This window comes from Dermacentor silvarum, chromosome 4 (genome assembly GCF_013339745.2).
Source record: "Dermacentor silvarum isolate Dsil-2018 chromosome 4, BIME_Dsil_1.4, whole genome shotgun sequence".
Classification (NCBI taxonomy): domain Eukaryota; kingdom Metazoa; phylum Arthropoda; class Arachnida; order Ixodida; family Ixodidae; genus Dermacentor; species Dermacentor silvarum.
In genome coordinates this window covers 73,483,705-73,503,262 of record NC_051157.2, presented here as the reverse complement: position 1 = coordinate 73,503,262, position 19,558 = coordinate 73,483,705, and the positions used below count along the sequence as shown (strand labels likewise).

Below are 19,558 nucleotides of genomic sequence, written 5' to 3'. Positions count from 1 at the left end.
CAAATACTAGAACTATTCTGAAAATTATGAAAATTCCGCGCGTACCGCACGCCCGAAACCTACAGCAGTTTTAATTAAGTCGAAGACTTTCGCGTTCTAAACATGTGCTTTTATAACCTGAAAGAGCTTCGCACACTTGAAAGCAAAATTTAGTTCAATCTTTATAAGGGCCTAACAAGCGTTGAGCAGTTGCGAAAGAGAACCGTGCAAACTTAGACTTCATACAGTATAGTCTCTCCAGCCCCCGCTTAGCATCGCTAGATAGAAAATTGTCACCTGTTTGCCATTCAGTGCTCTTGACCTTTCGCATTCTTGGCTGTACATTTCCGTTTCGTGCCATATTCGGACTTAGGAAGGCAGACCAACGATATGCCAAATAATCCGCTTAGTAGCGCTGAGAAATATGCGACAAGTTATAAGTAGTTTCAAAACATTCACGTAATGATTTTCTACGCATATCTTACTAAGGTTTTGATCACTTATAGTTCGTTTACGGTATAATTGACACCATTGTTCATATGACATCATCATCAGCAGCAGCAGCCTATATTTTATGTGCACTGCAGGACGAAGGCCTCGCCCTGCGACATCCAATTACCCGGGCCCTGTCTTGCGCTAGCGTATTCCAACTTGCGCCTGCCATATGTGTACATAGGGTTACCCTTTTACAGTTACGCTTGTAGTCCTACTATAAATGACGATTGAAATACAGTATACACAGAGTTGCCAAATGACGGGCCTACCGTATTTATGCTAGAAACAACTTCGCACGGACGAGTATCTTCGTTTTTATTGGCGCTACAAGAACTTCGAACACTCGGTCACGGAAAGGACACGCTTCTTGAAAGGTGCTCAAGGCAGCTCTTGAATTCAGTGATTACTCATTGGCTGAATTGAGACAATGTCACTTATTGAGAGGCGCTCTCAATAAGCGCCTCTCTATGGTAGTGTGGGTTCTCTCCTCGTATTTTGAGCTCTTTTGAGGCATTCGCTACGAAACAACTCGCCCATGTAAAGTCATCGTAAGCACAAGTACAGCAACCCAGCCAGACGTGATTCACGCTGTCGCTCCGCCTCGCGGAACTCGAACAACGAACGACGAGAACCCACCCGCAAACCGCTTCGCGCAAATCTTATTAACGCGTCCGCGTAAAACAGCTTAACTGCGCTATATAGCCGCGGAAGAACGCCGCGGCATCCGTATATAAGCAGCCCGCGCGATCCTCTTTTAATGTCATCCTCGGGCAGTCATGCAGTTCGAATCGAAATGCACCTTCTAATTAAAGGCGTCCGCCCGAGTTCTGGGGAAATTCATTACGCGAGACGTAATCCGCTCTTCATGCTTGCGTCGTTTTATCGGCCGCCGGGTGTTCCTTCAAATCTTTGTTTTGTTTTGTTTGGTTTTGTTCTGTTTTGTTTTCTTTCCCCCCGCTGTGCTGGTGCCACTGGTGGGACTTTCGCGGCCCCATTTACGACCGAGCAAGGGTTATTTCCCGCATGATGCAGACCGTCCTCTCAAGCGACACTTTAATGCGCGCATACAAATCCACGGATGTAATCAACGATCATTCGTGTTTTTCTTTCTCTCCTTCAACGTTAAGTGCAGCATTAGCGTGCTCCTGCGTGGAAATGACTAACAAAATGTTTCAGCAGTGAAATTGCCCCCGACTGGCCGGTGACATGTCAGTGGGACGCCTCACTCCCTTTGTTGCCTTTTTGAGGCTGACGTGGAAGAACGTTTTCCGATATTTGAATGTCCAGAATCCTGTAGTAACTCATCGCTCGGAAATTTGCCGCTCTTCACATTGATAATCATGGGGGAAACAACTTTTTCTTCTTTACGTTTTTCTGATGTCTCAGTTCGTTATCGTCTTCGTGCAAGCTCTCTCTCTAACTCTCTCTCTTTCACACACAGACAGGCACACTAAGTGGCGCCGTCCGTACGCGTGCAATGAAGGTACCGTGATAAGTACGCGGTAGTGAGTAAAATAACGCGAGACAAAATTTTCCGTGCAAGTGAGCGTTGTGTGCATAAAATACGCAAAAGAGGTTAACGCGCACCCAAAAAGTTCTGGAAACATGTGAGGTCGCTACATGTAAGCAACAGCTTAATATGTATAGGGTAACAAGACTGGTAGCAGCTTTTAAGGGGACGACGCGCTACCGTACCGATAACTACGAAAAAAAAAAGTATAGTATCAGTTCGGTAGGTAGTCATACCCACAGTGAAGCAATATGAATACCTGGGTGCATGAATAAACAAAGGCAAGACTCACTCAAACACCCACGAAGGAAATATGAAGATGAAGAAGAAGAAGAAAGCGGCTATAATGAAACAAGAAGTATTTTGGGGCCCCGTTTACCGCGAGGAACGAGGAAAGGAGTAATGGCGCTGGTGCTAACGTTACCAATAGCCATTTTGTCTTCTTCCTATTTATTTTTTTTCTTGTAATTTATTATATTCTTCCTATTTTAAAGCATAGAAAAAAGAGCACAAATTTGCCCACCACTGGAACTATACCAGAGAGTTTTGTTATAAACAAAAGTTCATTTCTCTTGTGCTGTCCTTGAGCTCAATGTCTGTTGTACATACTTAAACTTTTTCCCTCTCTGCGCATTGCATGTGTTTTCATATCAAATAATCAAATAAACTAAATATCGAGCACCCAAATTCCTTCGATTCATTTCGTGAGTCCAGCACCAGTGACGTAGCACCTGCAAAGATGGAGAGCGGTAGTGAGAGAGAGAGAGAGCGAGAGAGAAACAGAATAGAGGAAAGGCAGTGAATAAGTTCACCAGACGCACGTCCGGTTTGCTACCCTGCTCTGGAAGAGACGGAATAAAGGGCTGAAAAGAAGGAAAGAAGGGAAGAGAGAGAGAGCACTAGTTGCGCGCACGCTTGAAGGTGCGCACCAAGTCTATAGAAACGCGTCGCATATACGTGTCCGCTTCAGGTATACTGCAGTAACACTCTCGTTGCTTTCTGCGCCAGATGACCGGATGGACCGGACGCAGTCCAGGCATCGTGAAACGCGGTCGTTCGCGCAGTGCTCCGTCACCGCGTGATATTCCGCTGGCTTGCTCCGGCCTCTTCGCCGCTTTCGCTGCCCGCCGATTGTGCCATCAGGAACTGCGAACTCTGCCGATTCGCGAGTCAGGCCGACCGTTCGCGCGTGAATAACGCAGGCGCACCGGTTGCTTCCCCCCCCCCCCCCCCCCCCCCGTCGCCATTTTCCCCGCGCCAGATGGGGAATGCATGCATTCCCGCGAAACTTGCAAATCCTCCCTTGTATACCAGCTCTTTCTTCTTCCCTCGCTGCTTTTACACAATGCATGTGGCATTATGTATGCATTGTGGGGAGTAACGCGTGTCAGCGACTGCTTTCTTCTTGTTCCACTTCATTTTCTTCGTTCCGTAGGGACGCGCTGCATTGTCTTCAAAAATGAAAAGCTCGCTGGTAAGGCACGTGTGCCCCTGAATCACTGACATATCCTGTGCACGAACATGTTAAAACGTTGGAAGTAAGCCTATACTCAGATCAAGTACCGTGAACTCCCACATATAACACGAATACCGACTACGGTGCCCCAAAATTAATAATAATAATAATAATAATAATAATAATAATAATAATAATAATAATAATAATAATAATAATAATAATAATAATAATAATAATAATAATAATAATAATAATAATAATGCTGTCCTACGACTAGAATAACTTCGTTTCTGCTTATATGAAATTAAGAAAAACACTTTAAAAGGCCAAAAAACAATAGTAACGAAAGATAGTGTGATAGGAAAGCTTGACGTGCTCCAATTCGGGAACGAAAAGGGTCCTATTGTGCCTGTGTACTTCATGATCATGCTGATGAAGCCACTTGGCGGTCGCAGTAAGCAGACGAAGCCATAACAAAACGGCTGAATTTTTGGTGTTATGCAAGATGAAACCTTCTCTTGTCGGTATGAAATTTATTTACCATAAAAGTTTTTTTTTTTTTTGCCTAAATTCTAGAGATTCTCTGCAGCAAATTGTGCGTCACCAGTGTCCTGCCTGGTGGTATAGTCGGACAGCTAACTTTCTTTTTTTTTAAGCGTGCCTATTCCCCTGTCTTCACCGCCCCTTAAGGGGCATTCGCAGGTTCCTTGCATTTTAAGGAATTGCGTATTTAGCGCAGTTTTCTTACGGACTCCCTGTAAATACCCGCAGCTTGGTCACCTTTGCACTGGAATATGCGCATTACTAAGATGTGCCCTGAAAATGTTCATTAAGCACCGGGCTTCTACATTAGTTTTGAAATGGTATTTCTGAATTCTTTAAAAAATGTTATCACCGGAATGCGTCTTTTAATGACAGAATGTGTCGCTTTACACGTGTCAAGCAAGAATGCCGCGTGGAAGAGTGTCCCAGTTCTTATCTCCACAGGTGGGGTTTCGGGCAGCCTGAGCGGCTTACGAAGATGTTTAGGCATTTCCTGCATGGTCTGGGACTGTCATCCCTACGAGAGTTGCCCGAAGGGACAAAAGAACAACGCACGGGATTCTCAGAAAAAAAGTTTCGTCGTTCAAGAGAGACGTATCTTTGTCCGGTGTTCTAACCAGGGACCAACGCCTTTCCTGGGCAATCGGTCTAACGTGCGAGCTAACCACGAGGCTAGCAGGTTATGAAACTTCAGTTTCTCATAACTAATTTAGCCGTGGTGCGGGACTATCTATAGAATTCTTCTAACATGTCTCCGTTCCATTTCTGTCGCTTTTATTTCGCGTCGTCGTTCTATTCAGTTGAGGTATTTTCGCGCTACATTTTATTCATTCAGTACCACACATCTCTCTTTTCATTTCTATTTACTTGAACACACTCTTTAGCTCTTAATATGCAAGGCCGATGCCTATCCGCACACATGTGGAAGGGCCCACGCATGTGCGCGGATTCATCTGCCCTATATAGTAACCGTCCCGTTCGCCTTTACAGTAAGTAACCTTCGCACTATCTCTCTCTGCCCTGTCTCTCTCCGCTTTCTTCACGCCTTTTTTTACGCGCCATTTAGTCTGCAACTTAACGACTACATTTCCTCCCCGAGAATCAGTCGTAACGCTAGCCGTGTGGCAAAAGGCTAAACACCCCTCGCTTCCACGGCTCTCGCCTTGTTTTTTCTTTCCGTTACCGCCTCGCGAAGATTGTTTTCCGTTGCGTCTGATCCCTTCCGCTGCGTTCCAGCGAGCTGTTATTCTTGGCCCAAACTGACCCCCTCCCACTGCTGCTGCTGCTGCCTGCTGTGGGCAAAGGTTGAGCCCTTGGGGGTTCCGGCCGTATAGCCCATTCGCAGGAATAACAGAGAGCGCTAGACACCCAACGTTATTCTTTTTACTACTTGTTTTCTTTCTTTCTTTCTTTCTTTCTTTCTTTCTTTCTTTCTTTCTTTCTTTCTTTCTTTCTTCTTTCTTTCTTTTTTCTCTCGTCGCTGGCGAACCGCATTCTCAGCGTGCGCGATCCGCGACGTCGTGTTGTTTTTGTTTATTTTTGCGCGTCTCGGCTTTCTCTAGCCGCTCCGCGGGAGTTTCCACAATCGCCTCTGCGTGACTTGGCAACGGGTTAAGCTTAACAGTGCCGTCGAAAGTCACGGACGCCGTTTTAAGCTCCGCCGAGCCTCGCTTCCTCTATACCGTTATGGTTCGCCGTGGTTCCTTCGTGCCACGAAACAAGAACACGCGCGACAATCGTCCTTCGGCTCTAAGCCCGTTTGTTTCCAGGCGCACTTCCTGGGATTTGCGATGGCATTGCGGTCAATAGAAACGTTTCGATTGCGCATTTGTAGCGCAGATGTACGCTGTTGGCCCATAGCGGGACTTTGTTTTTCAAACACGCCGTGGCCCAACGGAGGGTCTGGCAGCGTGAACCATTGCGCACGCAGGCAGTTCTAGGCCCAGACGAAGCGAAACAATGAAAATCGTGCTTGCTTTTCCGTTATGTCTGTCTAAAGAATCCCTATTCATTATTAAACTGCTCGGCAAGCTTGCGGCAATACTTCTAAGGGTATGCACTGTATACAGGTAGCTTCACGAATTGACAGGCTGTACGAGCTCGCGAAGTGTTCTCGCAGCTTACGTGGGCACGATGTAATGTCGTGTCAATGTTACGTGGCTGATATATTCCTCATCACTTGCTCAGCGTTCGACATTTCATGTGCGCCCTGTCGACGTGCAGCTTGAGGTTAAGCTAGATAGTGTTCTGGTTGGATCGAGGAAGTGTCTGCCGTTTATCAAGCGCTGATGCCCTCTTGTGAGACAGTGGCCTTGTCCTAGATTGCAGACTTCATTGCAGATCTGCTAAGGTACATAAGGAACACCTGTATTTACGTCTGCGGTGAAACTCAGCGATAAACGCTTGACTGTGGTACTGTGCAGGGTGTGAACTTCTCTCTTCCTACTCCTCCTTCAGTCCCCTTTCCCCCTTCCCCTGTATAGGGTAGCCTACTGGGCTCAGCCTGGTTAACCTCCCTGTCTTTCCCTTATGACCTCTCTCTCTCTCTCTCTCTCTCTCTCTCTCTCTCTCTCTCTCCTGCGCCTTTTGTAGATTACCATGGTAAATTAACAATTACATCGACCGAGCTATGAAATCCCGTGCTTCAAGAATGTATTTCGCCGCCCTGTATCAGAACCACGCCGTCGTATAGTGTAAGACCGCTTGCCTTATACGCAAAGGTTAATAATATCAACTACTATCCGTTCCATACGGTGGTGGTGGTGGATTGTAGCAACAGGTGGGTTTAGCCTGGCGACCAAGGACGGCAATTGCTCCGCCCGAGCGTCTCTTACAATATCACAGCAGGGTTTCCCCATATGTCCATCAAACCAGTCTCTCTTAAGCATGCGATAAGGAGACGTGAAGTTTCTTTGCGGGCTATTACTGATCCTTCGGGGAATACAAGGTGTGGCAGGCACGCATGCGGAAGGTACTTTCTTTTTTGCAGATCTTCAAGGAAAGCATCCCTTTCATCTTGGAATTTCGGGCCCGACCACAGAAAGTGTTCAATATCTCCTTTCTCGTCGCATGCCGTACATTTCGGAGAATTAATTCGCCCCGTCTTAAATAACCATGCCGGTGTGCTAGGAGATCCTGTCCTTATTCGATATAGAAGTGAGGCTTCCTCTCGTTGAAATCTCTTCGTCACGCAGGGCACTTGTGGTGGAACCCAAAGCGACCCAATAATTTTGAATGTTTCATAACCAGCTCCATAAACTTAGGCTACCAGATGCGAACTCATTGAGCACTTCTGCTGGGATGAAATATATAATACCCAGGTATGTGCATGGTGTCCCAATAATTGCCTCACCTAGTACACGTTCACGAAAAGCCGCTCACAGCTCTAAACGTGCGTGAGACATAGCCACTGCCAAATAGTGAAGCAACTAATATTCCGCTCCAAAAATGGCTTCCGTATTGGCCAGTTTCATTCCATTACGTCACGCCCCCCGAGGTTCCTCTGAATTGCCGACGATGGAATTAATGGCATGAAGTATTATCGCCATGCCTCTGCAGGCACAAAATGCTACAAAAAGCACAAAATCACTACAAGCACAAAATGTCACATTTAGAAGAAGAAACGCGTCTTATGATGCCGTTAACTCTACAAAGTTCAAACACAAACTGTCCCTGTAGAGAAATAAAATGTCATTCTGGCCGGACAAGAACGTTTACATTCACTTCCTACATCCTAATAGCTTTCGATGATAACTGGCCTTAAAGTAACCCTTTAAGGTAAGTACGTGCCCGTACTTGAAGAGCACAGTTATTGACCACAGGCCCCATACTTCAGGCCTCGTTACTTTCTACATCGGTCGGCACTTTGGCTCATCGTGTGCCGCACTCAAAAAGATGCTCTATGCGTTGCCACATTCCCATGTGAGGGTTCTCCTAATGCGCACCCTGTGAATGTGATCGCCGCTCGCAGACACTGATAATTTGACACGCCCGAGATTCCACCACAAATACCGAACGGTCAGGCAATATGCAAACGGACATCCAAGGCGTATTCCGGGACGCCAACATACGTGACTTGCCCCGTTTCCTCGGGGCGCGCTTGGCGGGGGCCTCATCCTTCCCTCACGTCACGTTCCATTCAACGTTAGGAGATGTACGTGATGGGCGTGCCGCTCTGCCGCTTGCCCTGCGCTTTGCGAAAACTCGTGTCCCGAGGCGGAAAGCCCTTGAATGCGCCAAGAAAGCACAGCTCCCGCATTTCCGGAGCGTCTTTCGGAAATCACGTCACCCAGATCATTGTCGAATGGCGACGATTCAAAGGCCTGATTCGGAGCAGGTTCTTGTGCCGTTTCCAGCAACATCAAATACTGCCGGTGCAGGAGAGGGGAAAAAAAGAGGGCCAAGAACAAGGCTGACGCCCTTGGAGAAAGCGGAAAAAATATATTATACGCTCTTGTTGACGGGGCATCAAAACCAATCGTGATTCGTTCCGCTTGCACTGTCGGGAGCAGTTGCTGCCTCCTATAGTCTCTTGAGTTCGTGGACCAGAAAATACCGCGTTTGTAGGCGCCTTCTTAGACTTTTCATACAAATATGCGAAGTTGACGGTCGCCACTCGCAGACATTGATAATTTGCCGCGCGCGAGATTCGATCACAAGTATACCGACCGGTCAGGCAATATGCAAAAGGGTATCCTAAGGCGTTGCGGGAGACATACCGTTTAGCTGCTTTCGTTCTACATCGTGCATAACGTGACAACTAACGGACTTGTTGCTTTGTTTTGTTTGTTTCTTTTTCTGTTGTTGTTGTTCATTGTTTCTTTCCGGTTTATACATTGTCTTCGTAACAGGCGAAAGACCACTCTATCGGCGCTTTCGATTCCTAAAACTTGGGTCACTTAACGTGCACGACTAAATGTGCTGTTTGACTAGAGAAAGTAGAATATGTAATTACCTCATGCAATGCACCTTGTTAATTATTCACTCTTGGTGGGTTCCAGCGAGGCGAGTAGGTTTACTGCCTAAGAAAACAAAGCCAGTTTAGAGTCACAGCATTTCTATTTGGATAATGCAAGTTGCCATGCAGAAAATTTATTTCTCCAAGTGCTTGCTTGGCAACCGGCGCAGCAACAATACCACCTCTAGCACAAAATACGGAAGATGTGAGTTAGCTGTCTGCATGTTCCCTTTAATTATGGACCTACCTGTACGCTACCGTACACCGCTGCACCGGTGTGAGCACCAAGCTGTACAGCATGTCACCCATCCAGCCATGCACCCTGAAATCGAAGAACCCATGCACCTCACGAGTTATGCAACATTTTCTTTTTACAGCCGAGCTGTTAAACGCTCGCAGGTCTCGTCATGCGCAACATAGCCGAGCTGGGAGAGAGTGAAAGAAGAGCATAGGAGGAGAGAAGGTGCAGAAAGAGAAAGAAAGAGATACAGCCAGAGAGCGAGACAAACAAAGAAAAGAAAATGAACTTTCTTGGCGAGGCGGATTCGAACTCATGTACCCACGGTCCGAAGGCGAGCGTCATAGCCGCTGCGCTATACAACCACTTTTTTTCTTAACAGCGAAGCTGCTTAAGCCAGCCGTAATTTATGGTGCGTAGCCGTGGTAGCCATGGCAACTCGGAGGAGGAGGAGGCCGCGTGCATGCGTGGACCTGTGGTCACTAAATAAATTAAAACCACCGGATCATATATATTTCTCTTTCTTTAATAGATCAAATAACCAATTACACCATCACATCTTACAGGTCATAATTGGAAATACATAATTCCCACCATAGTACAGCTTCGCTGGTCTTCCATCTCCAACCCCAGTGGAAGGGCTGACAGTTTTAGATGCGAAGCAGCTTATGGCGGAAGCTTTGTCCGTCCCTCCATCCATCCGCCGTGCGGCGTCCACACCCGCACTGCGCATGCGCATCCTCCTCCCCTCCTCTCCTTGTCTTATCTCCTCTCCTCTCGGCATTCCTCCTCTCCTCTCCGACGCTCCTCTTCTCTCCGGATTGCGCAACGAATGGCAACACCTGCGGCTCCGCGCGCGATAATGCGAAGCAGCTTAGGTTAGAGGCGCGACGGTAGGCGCTGCATACTCCGCTGGGGGGCGCCACTGTAGCTCGCGGTATAATGACGCACGCGCGCGCTCCGCTCCTCTCATTCTTCTCCCGCAAGGCCGCGATGAGTGCCACGGACAGCGCCAGCGTCAATGCCAGTGTCAGCGCCGTGGACAGCGCCGCGGAGAAGAGGACTCGAGCCGCTGCCACGAAACGGCAGCGACGACAGGCCGATCCCGAACTTCGGGCTCGCGAATCCGAAAGGAAACCTCAACCTAACGGAAACGACGAACTGAAAACTAATGGCAACTTGAGTCGACCCCATGGCTGATTCGCATACTACTCAGGGTTCCCCTACGGGAAGATGGTGTAATTTTTTTTCTTTCTTATTTGCGAAAGTCCAATGCATACCAACCGGCCCATATTCAAACCTTCTAAAAACTGCGATAGGTTTTTCGGGTGATAAAGATAACGCAGGCAAAGCTGCTCGAGTGTCACATCAAGAAAGCGACAGCGTTACGATTCCACTTTCTAAGACAGATGCTGCAAGGCAACTTCGCCAGCTGTAACACGCGTACTCTTGTTATCAGAGTGGAACAACTCAAATATAAGGCGTACCAGACTACATGAACTGAGCCCTTCGCTGCCGTCCCGACCTCCATCCGGACTTCCTCGACTTGATGCATCGCTTCTGTGCCGGCTATAGTTGAGAGTTGCCTTCACGAAGGCTTACACTATACTAATTAGAATGACCGACAGTGCTGCGTGCGATGTCTGCGGCAACGTAGAGAACATTCGAGCATTTATTGTGCCACTGTACTCGATTTCATTCACAAAGACAAGCACTCTCCAATGTATTGCGACGACTGAACAATCGACCGCTGTCCGTGCAGGCACTACTCGAACGTCGTCCCCATCGCTCGTCGGCCCACGAGACTGTGAAGGCACTAATGTGTTTCTTGAGGGCGACTGGAATGTGTGAACGCCTTTGACTTAGTTGAGCTGTCCGCGCGCGTCTATCCTCCCTCCCTCTCTCTCCTTTCTTTCTACTCTCCGTTTTCTTCCCCCAGCGCAGGGTAGCCAACCAGACGCTTTTCTGGTTAACATTCCTGTCTTCTCCCTTTCTTCTCCTCGTGTGATAAAGCGGCGTTCCGCACTACTATCTTGAATCGCAGGCTTACGGCAGTGCCGCCCCTCCAGTAGGCGGAACCGCTGAACCCGGGTCGGAACCATGGACTTGGAGGCTGGCGAGGGCGGCGGACCCTGCTGCGCCCGGGGCGGCAACTGTGCCTCGCTCCTGGGTTCGGCCGGGATGGCAGGCCGCTTCTTCGGCGATGCTCCCGACGATGAGCCACCCGGAGGGGGTCTTCCCGGCTTGGAAGCAGGAGCAGCTGGCCATCCTGCCAGCGGCACCGAACCGAAGCCAGAGGGGCAGCTCACTCTGGAGGAGAAGAAATTCCTCCTGGCCGTCGAGAGGGGAGACCTGGCCACAGCTCGAAGGTAGGGCGGTATAGAGAGGTTAATGACATCTGGAGAGGATAGCCTGGCGACATGCTTGGCATGCTGCCACGGTAAGGGATGAAAGAAAAGTAGTTAGATAAAAGCAATAAGGAACCCCACGTTAACAACATATACGCTAACACAAACGCGCTAGCACAGGAGCATTAACACAAAGGTTATTGCGGAGTCTCATAGGGGCCTCGGTCCCGCAAGAATGCCGTCAACGCTTTAGTGGGGTGAAATTGAGATTCCGGACTTTGCCACTATGCAAGAACGACTCGCAGCTAAAGTTGCGTGTAGTGTCGCATGTTTAAAGCCTTTCTCAATGCAACCCTTGATGAAGAGAGAGGGAGAGAAAAAGAAGAGAGAAAAGGCAGGGAATCAAGGAAAAGAGAACCTTCAATGAAGTTTATGGGTTCGTTTGGCGGCCCGCCTAGCATGCATTCTTTTTCTGATGAAAGCGATGACGTACAAAATGACGCGCGCTGAACTCGCTTAGCGTGCACGCACGACAAATGTTGATGCGACTGTCCTGATACTACTGTAGCGTGGGACACTCAGTGCGCCTGAAAGAAAATATTCTCACGGTCCCTGTCAACACTAATGATCCACAACCACGACTAAGGGAATAGATACTGTAAGCGGGAAAAGAAAAGACCGTTAAGGTTGTATGTGGTCAGACTCTGCAACAACGAGGAGACCCGAAAAGTCGGTTTCTGTACTTTTCCGTCGACATGGTCTTAAAGCGGCCCTCATGGACCGCATTTTGTCGAAGTCGAGAAATGCATTTGAGGTTAAAATAGGCTATTTCAGAAATACTTTGCTGCGAAAAGTACTTCAATGCGTTCAGCAGAAGCGGAGTTATTGTCAATCAAACATCCCTGTGGCGGTGATTCCGCTCCTTCTTCAATCACTTGCGCTGCGAAAGCTACGGCGGTGCGGGGCGGGACCACAACGCTCCGCCTACTGAACGTGACCGTAGCACGCAGTTCAAATACGATTTTGGATGTTCACGTTGACACCACTACTTCCGGTTTTGGCACCTCCGACGTGCCAAACGAGGTTGTCCTCAGCGAGCCGCAATGCAGTGCTGCTAATCCTAGGAAAGTTTCCCTAGATCTAAAGATTTTAGGTCTTGTTTAGGAAATACTTTTTATATCTAGATGTAAATTTGTGATGGAAATAAAAACTGTTGTACTGCAACATCATTTAAGCTTGAGCGCAGCGATTTCATTAGATCATTTTATAAAAACGACCTTGGCAATAAATATAAACTATACTTTCGCAGTCTATGTGCATAACAAGCAAGTCTATCTCTACGAAAAGAATATTGGCAAAGTGAACAACTATGTAAGTAAATCGGGAATAACTAAGTAAATCTAGGGAATTTACTTATCCGATTTAGGGGAAAACTGCCTTCAGATGTTGGCAGCACTGCGCAGTGCGCTCAGCCAGCGGACTCGTCGCGGCACCCGTGGCGGCCGCGGTACCTACGCTAAGTAGCAGACCGCACCTACATGCAACTGTAGCGCCTATGCGCAGTATTTGCTTTGCGCACGACAGGGTCTGAGTTGGTGCTGACGCTCATATACTCCAGTCTGGCCGTGCTACGTGGGGCATAGCTTGTCAAGCTACGTTGCTTGACCGGCGGATAGTAGCCACATCCAACTTGTACATTTTGAAGCGCTATCAATAGCTGAATACGAAGTCTGCCAAGGCGTCTAATCAGGAGTGGCCAGGAGCGAGCGAGCGCTGGCAAGCGTGCGTGTGGTCTGACCTTTAGTTTCGCGTGGTTCGAGGGTAGTTGAGTGTTCAAGACTAGCCGAAGTTAGCGAGACCCGACGGCTACGACACCGATAAGCAGGGTGGCCACAGTTAATTACCTACGAGGGCGGCTGCGGCCGAGCGTGAGCAAACGATAGTCGGCTTCTTTCGAAAGTACGTAATTATTATCGAAATTCGAAAGCAGATTCTCGCTTACTATAGCCTGTTTATTAAATTGCGTTACTAAATGTGCACAGTAACAGTAGGAAGAAGAGAACTGATCCAAACAGCTTTCTTGATGTCCGCCACTGGCCAATAGCAGCCGCGTATGGGAATCCGCTATATTACGAAATAAACCGTCCTGTAAAGACTACGGAGCATGCTTTTGTTGAAAAGAGAGCGTTTGAGAAACGGAAGACTTCGCGCTCCGCTTGCGAGCTCCACGCGCCGCGCACGACTGCAAAATTTGGCTATGGTGTTCACAGCAGCGTATGCTATCCGGGGACTGTGTTTTTTCACCAAGCCCGAGGGGTGGTTCAGGGCCCCTTTAAAGCTTGCAAACAGAAGTCCACAACTTATGTTCACTTCTAGGAGCTGTGGAGCCTCAGGCGCAATGGGGAAAGAGCAGAAAACGTCAATCTTCAGTAAATGATCAGCCTTATTCCTCCGCATCATAACGCGGCATGCCGCGGTGTGAGGCGAGAAACTCATGCTGCACTGCTATCGACGAGGTGTGTATGAGGTTCTCCAGCCACAAGTTAGTGTAAATAAGTGGCACAAGGCCAGTTGTGGAAGAGAAAGTGGAGTCTTTGTGTAGCTCCCTACGAAAGCCTCGCATGCCAAGCTCCGCAGTGAGTTTAGTGACTCCTTGCACGTTGGTTGGCCGCCAGACATACTCCTTAATTTGGACCAGCTGGGGCTCCTTAACGTGTGCAAAGCATTAGAGCACGGGCGACATTGTTTTCCGCCGCCAGCTTAATACAGCTATCGCTACCGGCTCTCGGCCCTTTTATCTCATTATCTGCGTCTCGAAGGCTGCTGTTTGGCTGCTGTTCTGATGGTGTACGACTTTCGGCCGACTCCACAGATACATGCCTGTCCTCGCGACGCAGGTACCTGCAGAGCGCCGAGGCCGGCTTGAGCACCATGAACTGCAACTGCGCCGACCCGCTGGGACGATCGGCGCTGCTCATGGCCATCGACAACGAGAACCTGGAGATGATCGAACTTCTGCTGCTGCACAACGTGGACACCCGCGACGCGCTGCTGCACGCCATCAGCGAGGAGTACGTCGAGGCCGTTGAACTGCTTCTCGAACGAGAGGAAGCGACCCGCAAGCCTGGACAGCCGAACGTGAGTCGACGCCCGCAGCCGGGCATGTCTGAGCACACCTGGTGTGAAAGTGATGCAGGTGTCCCGAGCTTGTTTCTTTCAGTAATTCTTAAGCCGGACTGACAAAGTATAGCCTCATAATACTCACAACTTTAGCGATCCATTTTTCAGCTGCATCACCATTAAATTTACAGCGACCGCCCCAGGAAATCTGCAAGGTTTGAAGCGAAACAAAGCAGGAATAAGACAAAAGGCACGTCGCACGCTCAAGGAGAGCGACTCGTTTTTAAAATGCAACGCGAATGCCTAACTTTATTCATTTTTGCGCATCGTATTAAAGTTGTGTATTAATAGTGAGGTTGTTCAACGTCTTCGTGATATCGTTCTTCCTTCTTTAGCTCCCTGCGAATAATTTTCGCATCAATTCATGGGCGCTGCTCCGCGACGTCACAATACGACGCACTACTACTTCAGAAACTTCAAAGAAGCTGTATAAGTGGCCTAATGATGCTCAAAGAAGCACGCCGCTCCTCGCTGCCAGTAACAAACTTCACCTGGCACTTTCAAGAGCCTCGCCATAACAGCGTGACACTCGTCGTCCAACGGCCTTCTTTACGTATCCCTGTCGAGCAGCGAGGCTGGGCCATAAAGAAAAGAATGAGCGCGTGATCGGCAGTTAAAAGCGCCCTTAAGTCGCATCGATCGCACTTTCGCTCAACTCCGGCAACAAGTTGTTTCTGCTCGACCATTTGCAGCCGGCGTCGCCTTGATCCCCACAAACTGTGCGCTTAAAGAGACCCGCAGCCGAAATCCTGCATCGGTTGGGCTCGCGTTAAAAGCTTTCAGGAGCGAGAGCTCCCCATTTAATCTAATCCCCATGGCACTCCATCGGCAGCGCTTTATCTCGTGAGAGGGAGAACTTTTGCTCCACGTCTGGAGTTAGTGTGCAGTTCTTGTATTGCCTTATAGGAGGAGCGCGCGTGCGCACGCGCTAGCTTCTGAGTTCAGGGTTCTTCAACAGGAGCGCCCGCAGACTTGCTGGGGACATGGTGAAACACGCCGTTGCTTTCAGACGCCTACTACATTTGCGAAATGCCCCGTACCCACAAATTACAGTAAGTAACCTCGTGTAGATTTGTGAAGCTGCTAGCAACCAGCTACAGCTTACAAAACTAGTGGGCGAGCGCACCACAAGGGTAAGGTTAAAGAGACACAGCGCAATTATGTTCGTTTAGGACTGTGGAGATAATCGCATTCCTCTTGGACCTCCGGCTTTTTCTAGTTCTTTCTTTCTTTCTTTCTTTCTTTCTTTCTTTCTTTCTTTCTTTCTTTCTTTCTTTCTTTCTTTCTTTCTTTCTTTCTTCTTTCTTCTTTCTTTCTTTCGTTCTTTCTAGTCGTTTTTTTTTTAATTAAGATAGAGGGAGCGTATATAACGAGGGACCTGAAGCCACTACTGTAAGTAATTTAAAGCGCACAGTAACAGGATTTAACTTTCTTGCCTAACCGAACAAAATGTGAAGGCCATGTTGCAAGAAGCAACAAACTTTGAGAGTTATGACGAAGCATATTATACATTTCGGTCTCTCTTGCGTTCGATAGCGATGGTAGCGGGACAGCCAACTACCTTAGTTGCCTTTCACTGCTTAATAGACAACGAAAGCATATAAGGTCCATCCTATCATTACGCAAAAATCAATTTAAATGAACATCCCTGGCTTTAGTAACCCCAATATTTCGTATCTCCTGATCGAACCACTCCGACTCCTTGGCTAAATAGCTTGCCTTATCCAATTGTACTTTCTCTCAGATATCAATCTTTTCCGGTTGCACGCGTCAAGGCAAGAGTGATCGCATGCACATTTTCAAGTTTGACATTCATTCCCCCGCATGAAACGCTAAGCTTTATTGCTCGTAGATATCGAGTACCACATTTCGACATTAATGCATACATTAAGAAGCATTCGGTCAACACTCTCGGCGGGTATGTGGAGCGTCGCGATGACCGCAGAGGTCTCTCAAAACGAGCATTATTAATTTTACTCCTTTCAGTCTGCGCAGCAAGTGAACGCGGGTCCTGGCTCCGTATTAGTAGCATACTTTCCCACGGGCGACAGCGCATACGCGTCCCGCGTTCTCAGTGTTGGAGGTCACGTGATCCGCTGCGGGTGTGAGAGCGAGCAAGCATGCGAGAGCGATCCGGGAAGGCTGGTGCCTTGATGCGCGCGGTCTTACCGCGCACCTGGTGTTGTAGGTCACGTGATATGCTGAGTTTCGGTGGCGCGGCACTATGAAATGGTCAAATCATGACCTCCGAGGCTGCGCGCGCTGGCATGTTCTGCTGCAGGTTTTGCAAAACCTGCCAGTGCGCGCAAATCTCTGAGGCCATGGTAAAGTTCGTGGCTGTATGGAATGCTCGCTTTGGGACAAGCACGCGCGCCCAGCAACCGTCGCTCCTCATCATGTCGCCGTCGGGACATCAAGTGGTCGCGGCCATCGAGTTAACTCTCTTGGGCGCAACACTGCTCCCGTGTGTTGCCTTTCTTTGTCCCGTCGTTTAGCGCTCCTTCAAAAGTTTTAATGTACCATCAAGTTCAATTTTCAACCATTCTGTAACTCTCTTCGTACGTGTCTTCGGCCACGTGACACTACGCTTGTTCAGTTGGTAAGAGAATATTTACTGCAACTTGTACTGCCTATAAAGTTCTACCAGTCTCACTTCGTGTAATGTTCTAATAGTTTGCTATCGCTGTCAATGATGCTTCGCCTTCTGGGGAAACTACGAAATGTTTCGCAAAGCACTTCGTATGCGAGAGCGTTCTGTAAGGAACAGGCGACCGTCAATGACGTTGCGAACATGGTAACAAGGAAGGTGGCCAGCCAAGAAGGAACGCTTCTGACGAGCAAAAACCTTTGTGAATTTGGCTCATGCCCTGAATTATGTACCTTCACCTTAACCTGCCCGGGTCTAACTTCCTCCGCTGCATTTGACGTATTACTCACCTGTCGTACCCAGGAATTATTTTCGGATAAGGTTTTGCTGGTACAGCGTAGGCTAATTCGAAATATCTACTTATTTTCGCAAGCGAATCAAGCACATCACTGACAAATAGCGGCCTGAATATATTATATATTCTGATATATACATATCATGACAGTTTATATCTTGTCCTAAACGGTCTACCAGTGCATCGATGAATTCGGGGGGTGTCAAAAATTCTTAGCCATCCCCCTGGTCACGGCCTTGCGCACTATCTGTCTGGGCCGCGTGCTGCGAAACGAGTGGACAAGACCAGCTGGGCGACAAAAAAAAAAAGCCCATTCATGCGGGATGCAGTCCGACAGTCTCTGACTTTCCAATACGACTGCCATCTTTGAATGTTTGCAAGAATCCGCCGTGCCACGAGTTACTAGGTGGTCAGCCTGCATTCACTAATTAAGACCTAGCGAAGTTCAAACGCACTCTGATTGAAGAGTGCGGGGAGCCGAGCAACAATGCTAATTAATTAGAGTCTGCGAAGAGGACCGCGAAGAAAGGTAAATTTTAAAACGAAGGCTATAGATTATGAAGTTTGGGCGGCGCCCAGAGATATCAGCAGCTCATGGGCGAGTTATATCGAGCAGGTTGGCACGAACTTACTTGGAGTAATTCTCCAAAGTGCAGTGGGGCTGAAGCGAGCGGTTTGTTTCAACTTGGAACAATGGTGTCTGTAAAATGACGAGGGTAAGAGGCACGAGTAACAGGTGTTCCCTGACCGCACAAACTCTCTCACAAAGTCCTGGGCAGTCACCTGTAGGTGGAGTATTTGGCCGAAAATCACGAACGCAAAAAAGAGCGTGGTTTGATTACAGGTGACTCCCTCTTGAAACGGCATTATGAGCACCTCCTGCTATAATCAGTCACCAAGTTGGCATCGCCACCTGCCTTGTTTCCCGCATTTGCAACTCCCATTTGCAGCTATACAGGCAGACAGCTTTGTCCGTCCGCCGCGCTTGAGTGAATGGCGGCAACAGCTGCAAGGTGCGGTCGTGCCGGATTACCTGCTTGAATTCGAGCTCCTAAAGAAAGCTTCACCGTAGTGGCCCGTGTGCTAGCTGTGCGGAAAAGCCCGCTTAAAGAAAGCGTTGAGAGAGGTGTAATGGAAGGAAAGAAGCAGCACCGTGCCTTCGCTGCAGCAGTTTCACACTTGCGATGCGTCAGGTAGCAGATGGACGACGAAGCTTGAGGATAAAGAGTGACGAACGGAAGGATTCGGCTGGTGAATGCTAACTGGCGCAAAGAGAGAAGGCTAAACAGTCGGTTAGATAAACCGAGCAGGCACCTTCAACGTTGCAAAGACTATGCCAAAACCATATTCTTCATAACCTGACTTGTACTGTAAACTCGCGCATATAATACGAGCGTTCTTGTTTGTTTGATTGTTTATTTGCTTTTTCATTTATTTTTTGCTAGCTTTTTCCCCAATAACCATATAAGGAGGAGGGAAAGGTTTGAGGAAAGCACTCGGCAATTAAAATCAGTGTCACTTATTATATTGTGGTCCCAAAGTTTTCACAGGTCTGAATATTTTTCTTGTTACAGGACCAAAAGCCTTGTTTTTTTACATATATTTCTTTATGTTATTGATGGTATTATTTTTGCACCCGCAATTTTTCCCCGTATTGTGTCATTTACTCTGCGGAGAAAAGAAGCTAAGCAGCACGATTAAAAACAGCATATGAGTAGCGTGAAAATTACATGTATACATGCGTCTGGAAAGTTATCACGTTGCTTCATTCCATTTGGTCGTTTTTCAAATTAACTAAGGATTGCGCGAAACTTACGTTAGCAAAAGAGTAGTACTGCGAAGCAGGTCCCTTTTACGACATCCTTGCACTTGTAAATAATTAATGAAGTCGCTCAAAGCGGTGAAAT

General features: G+C 48.1%; 1 protein-coding gene across 1 annotated transcript in view; it reads left to right on the top strand.

The window, feature by feature from the left end:
• Positions 1-19,558, top strand: part of LOC119450236 (transient receptor potential-gamma protein-like) — a 60,490-nt gene that overhangs the window by 2,204 nt on the left and 38,728 nt on the right. Inside the window, 2 exon segments of the mRNA XM_037713619.2 lie at positions 11,226-11,550; positions 14,427-14,667. Of these exon segments, the coding sequence (XP_037569547.1) occupies positions 11,282-11,550; positions 14,427-14,667 (510 nt within the window). The 5' untranslated portion in view covers positions 11,226-11,281.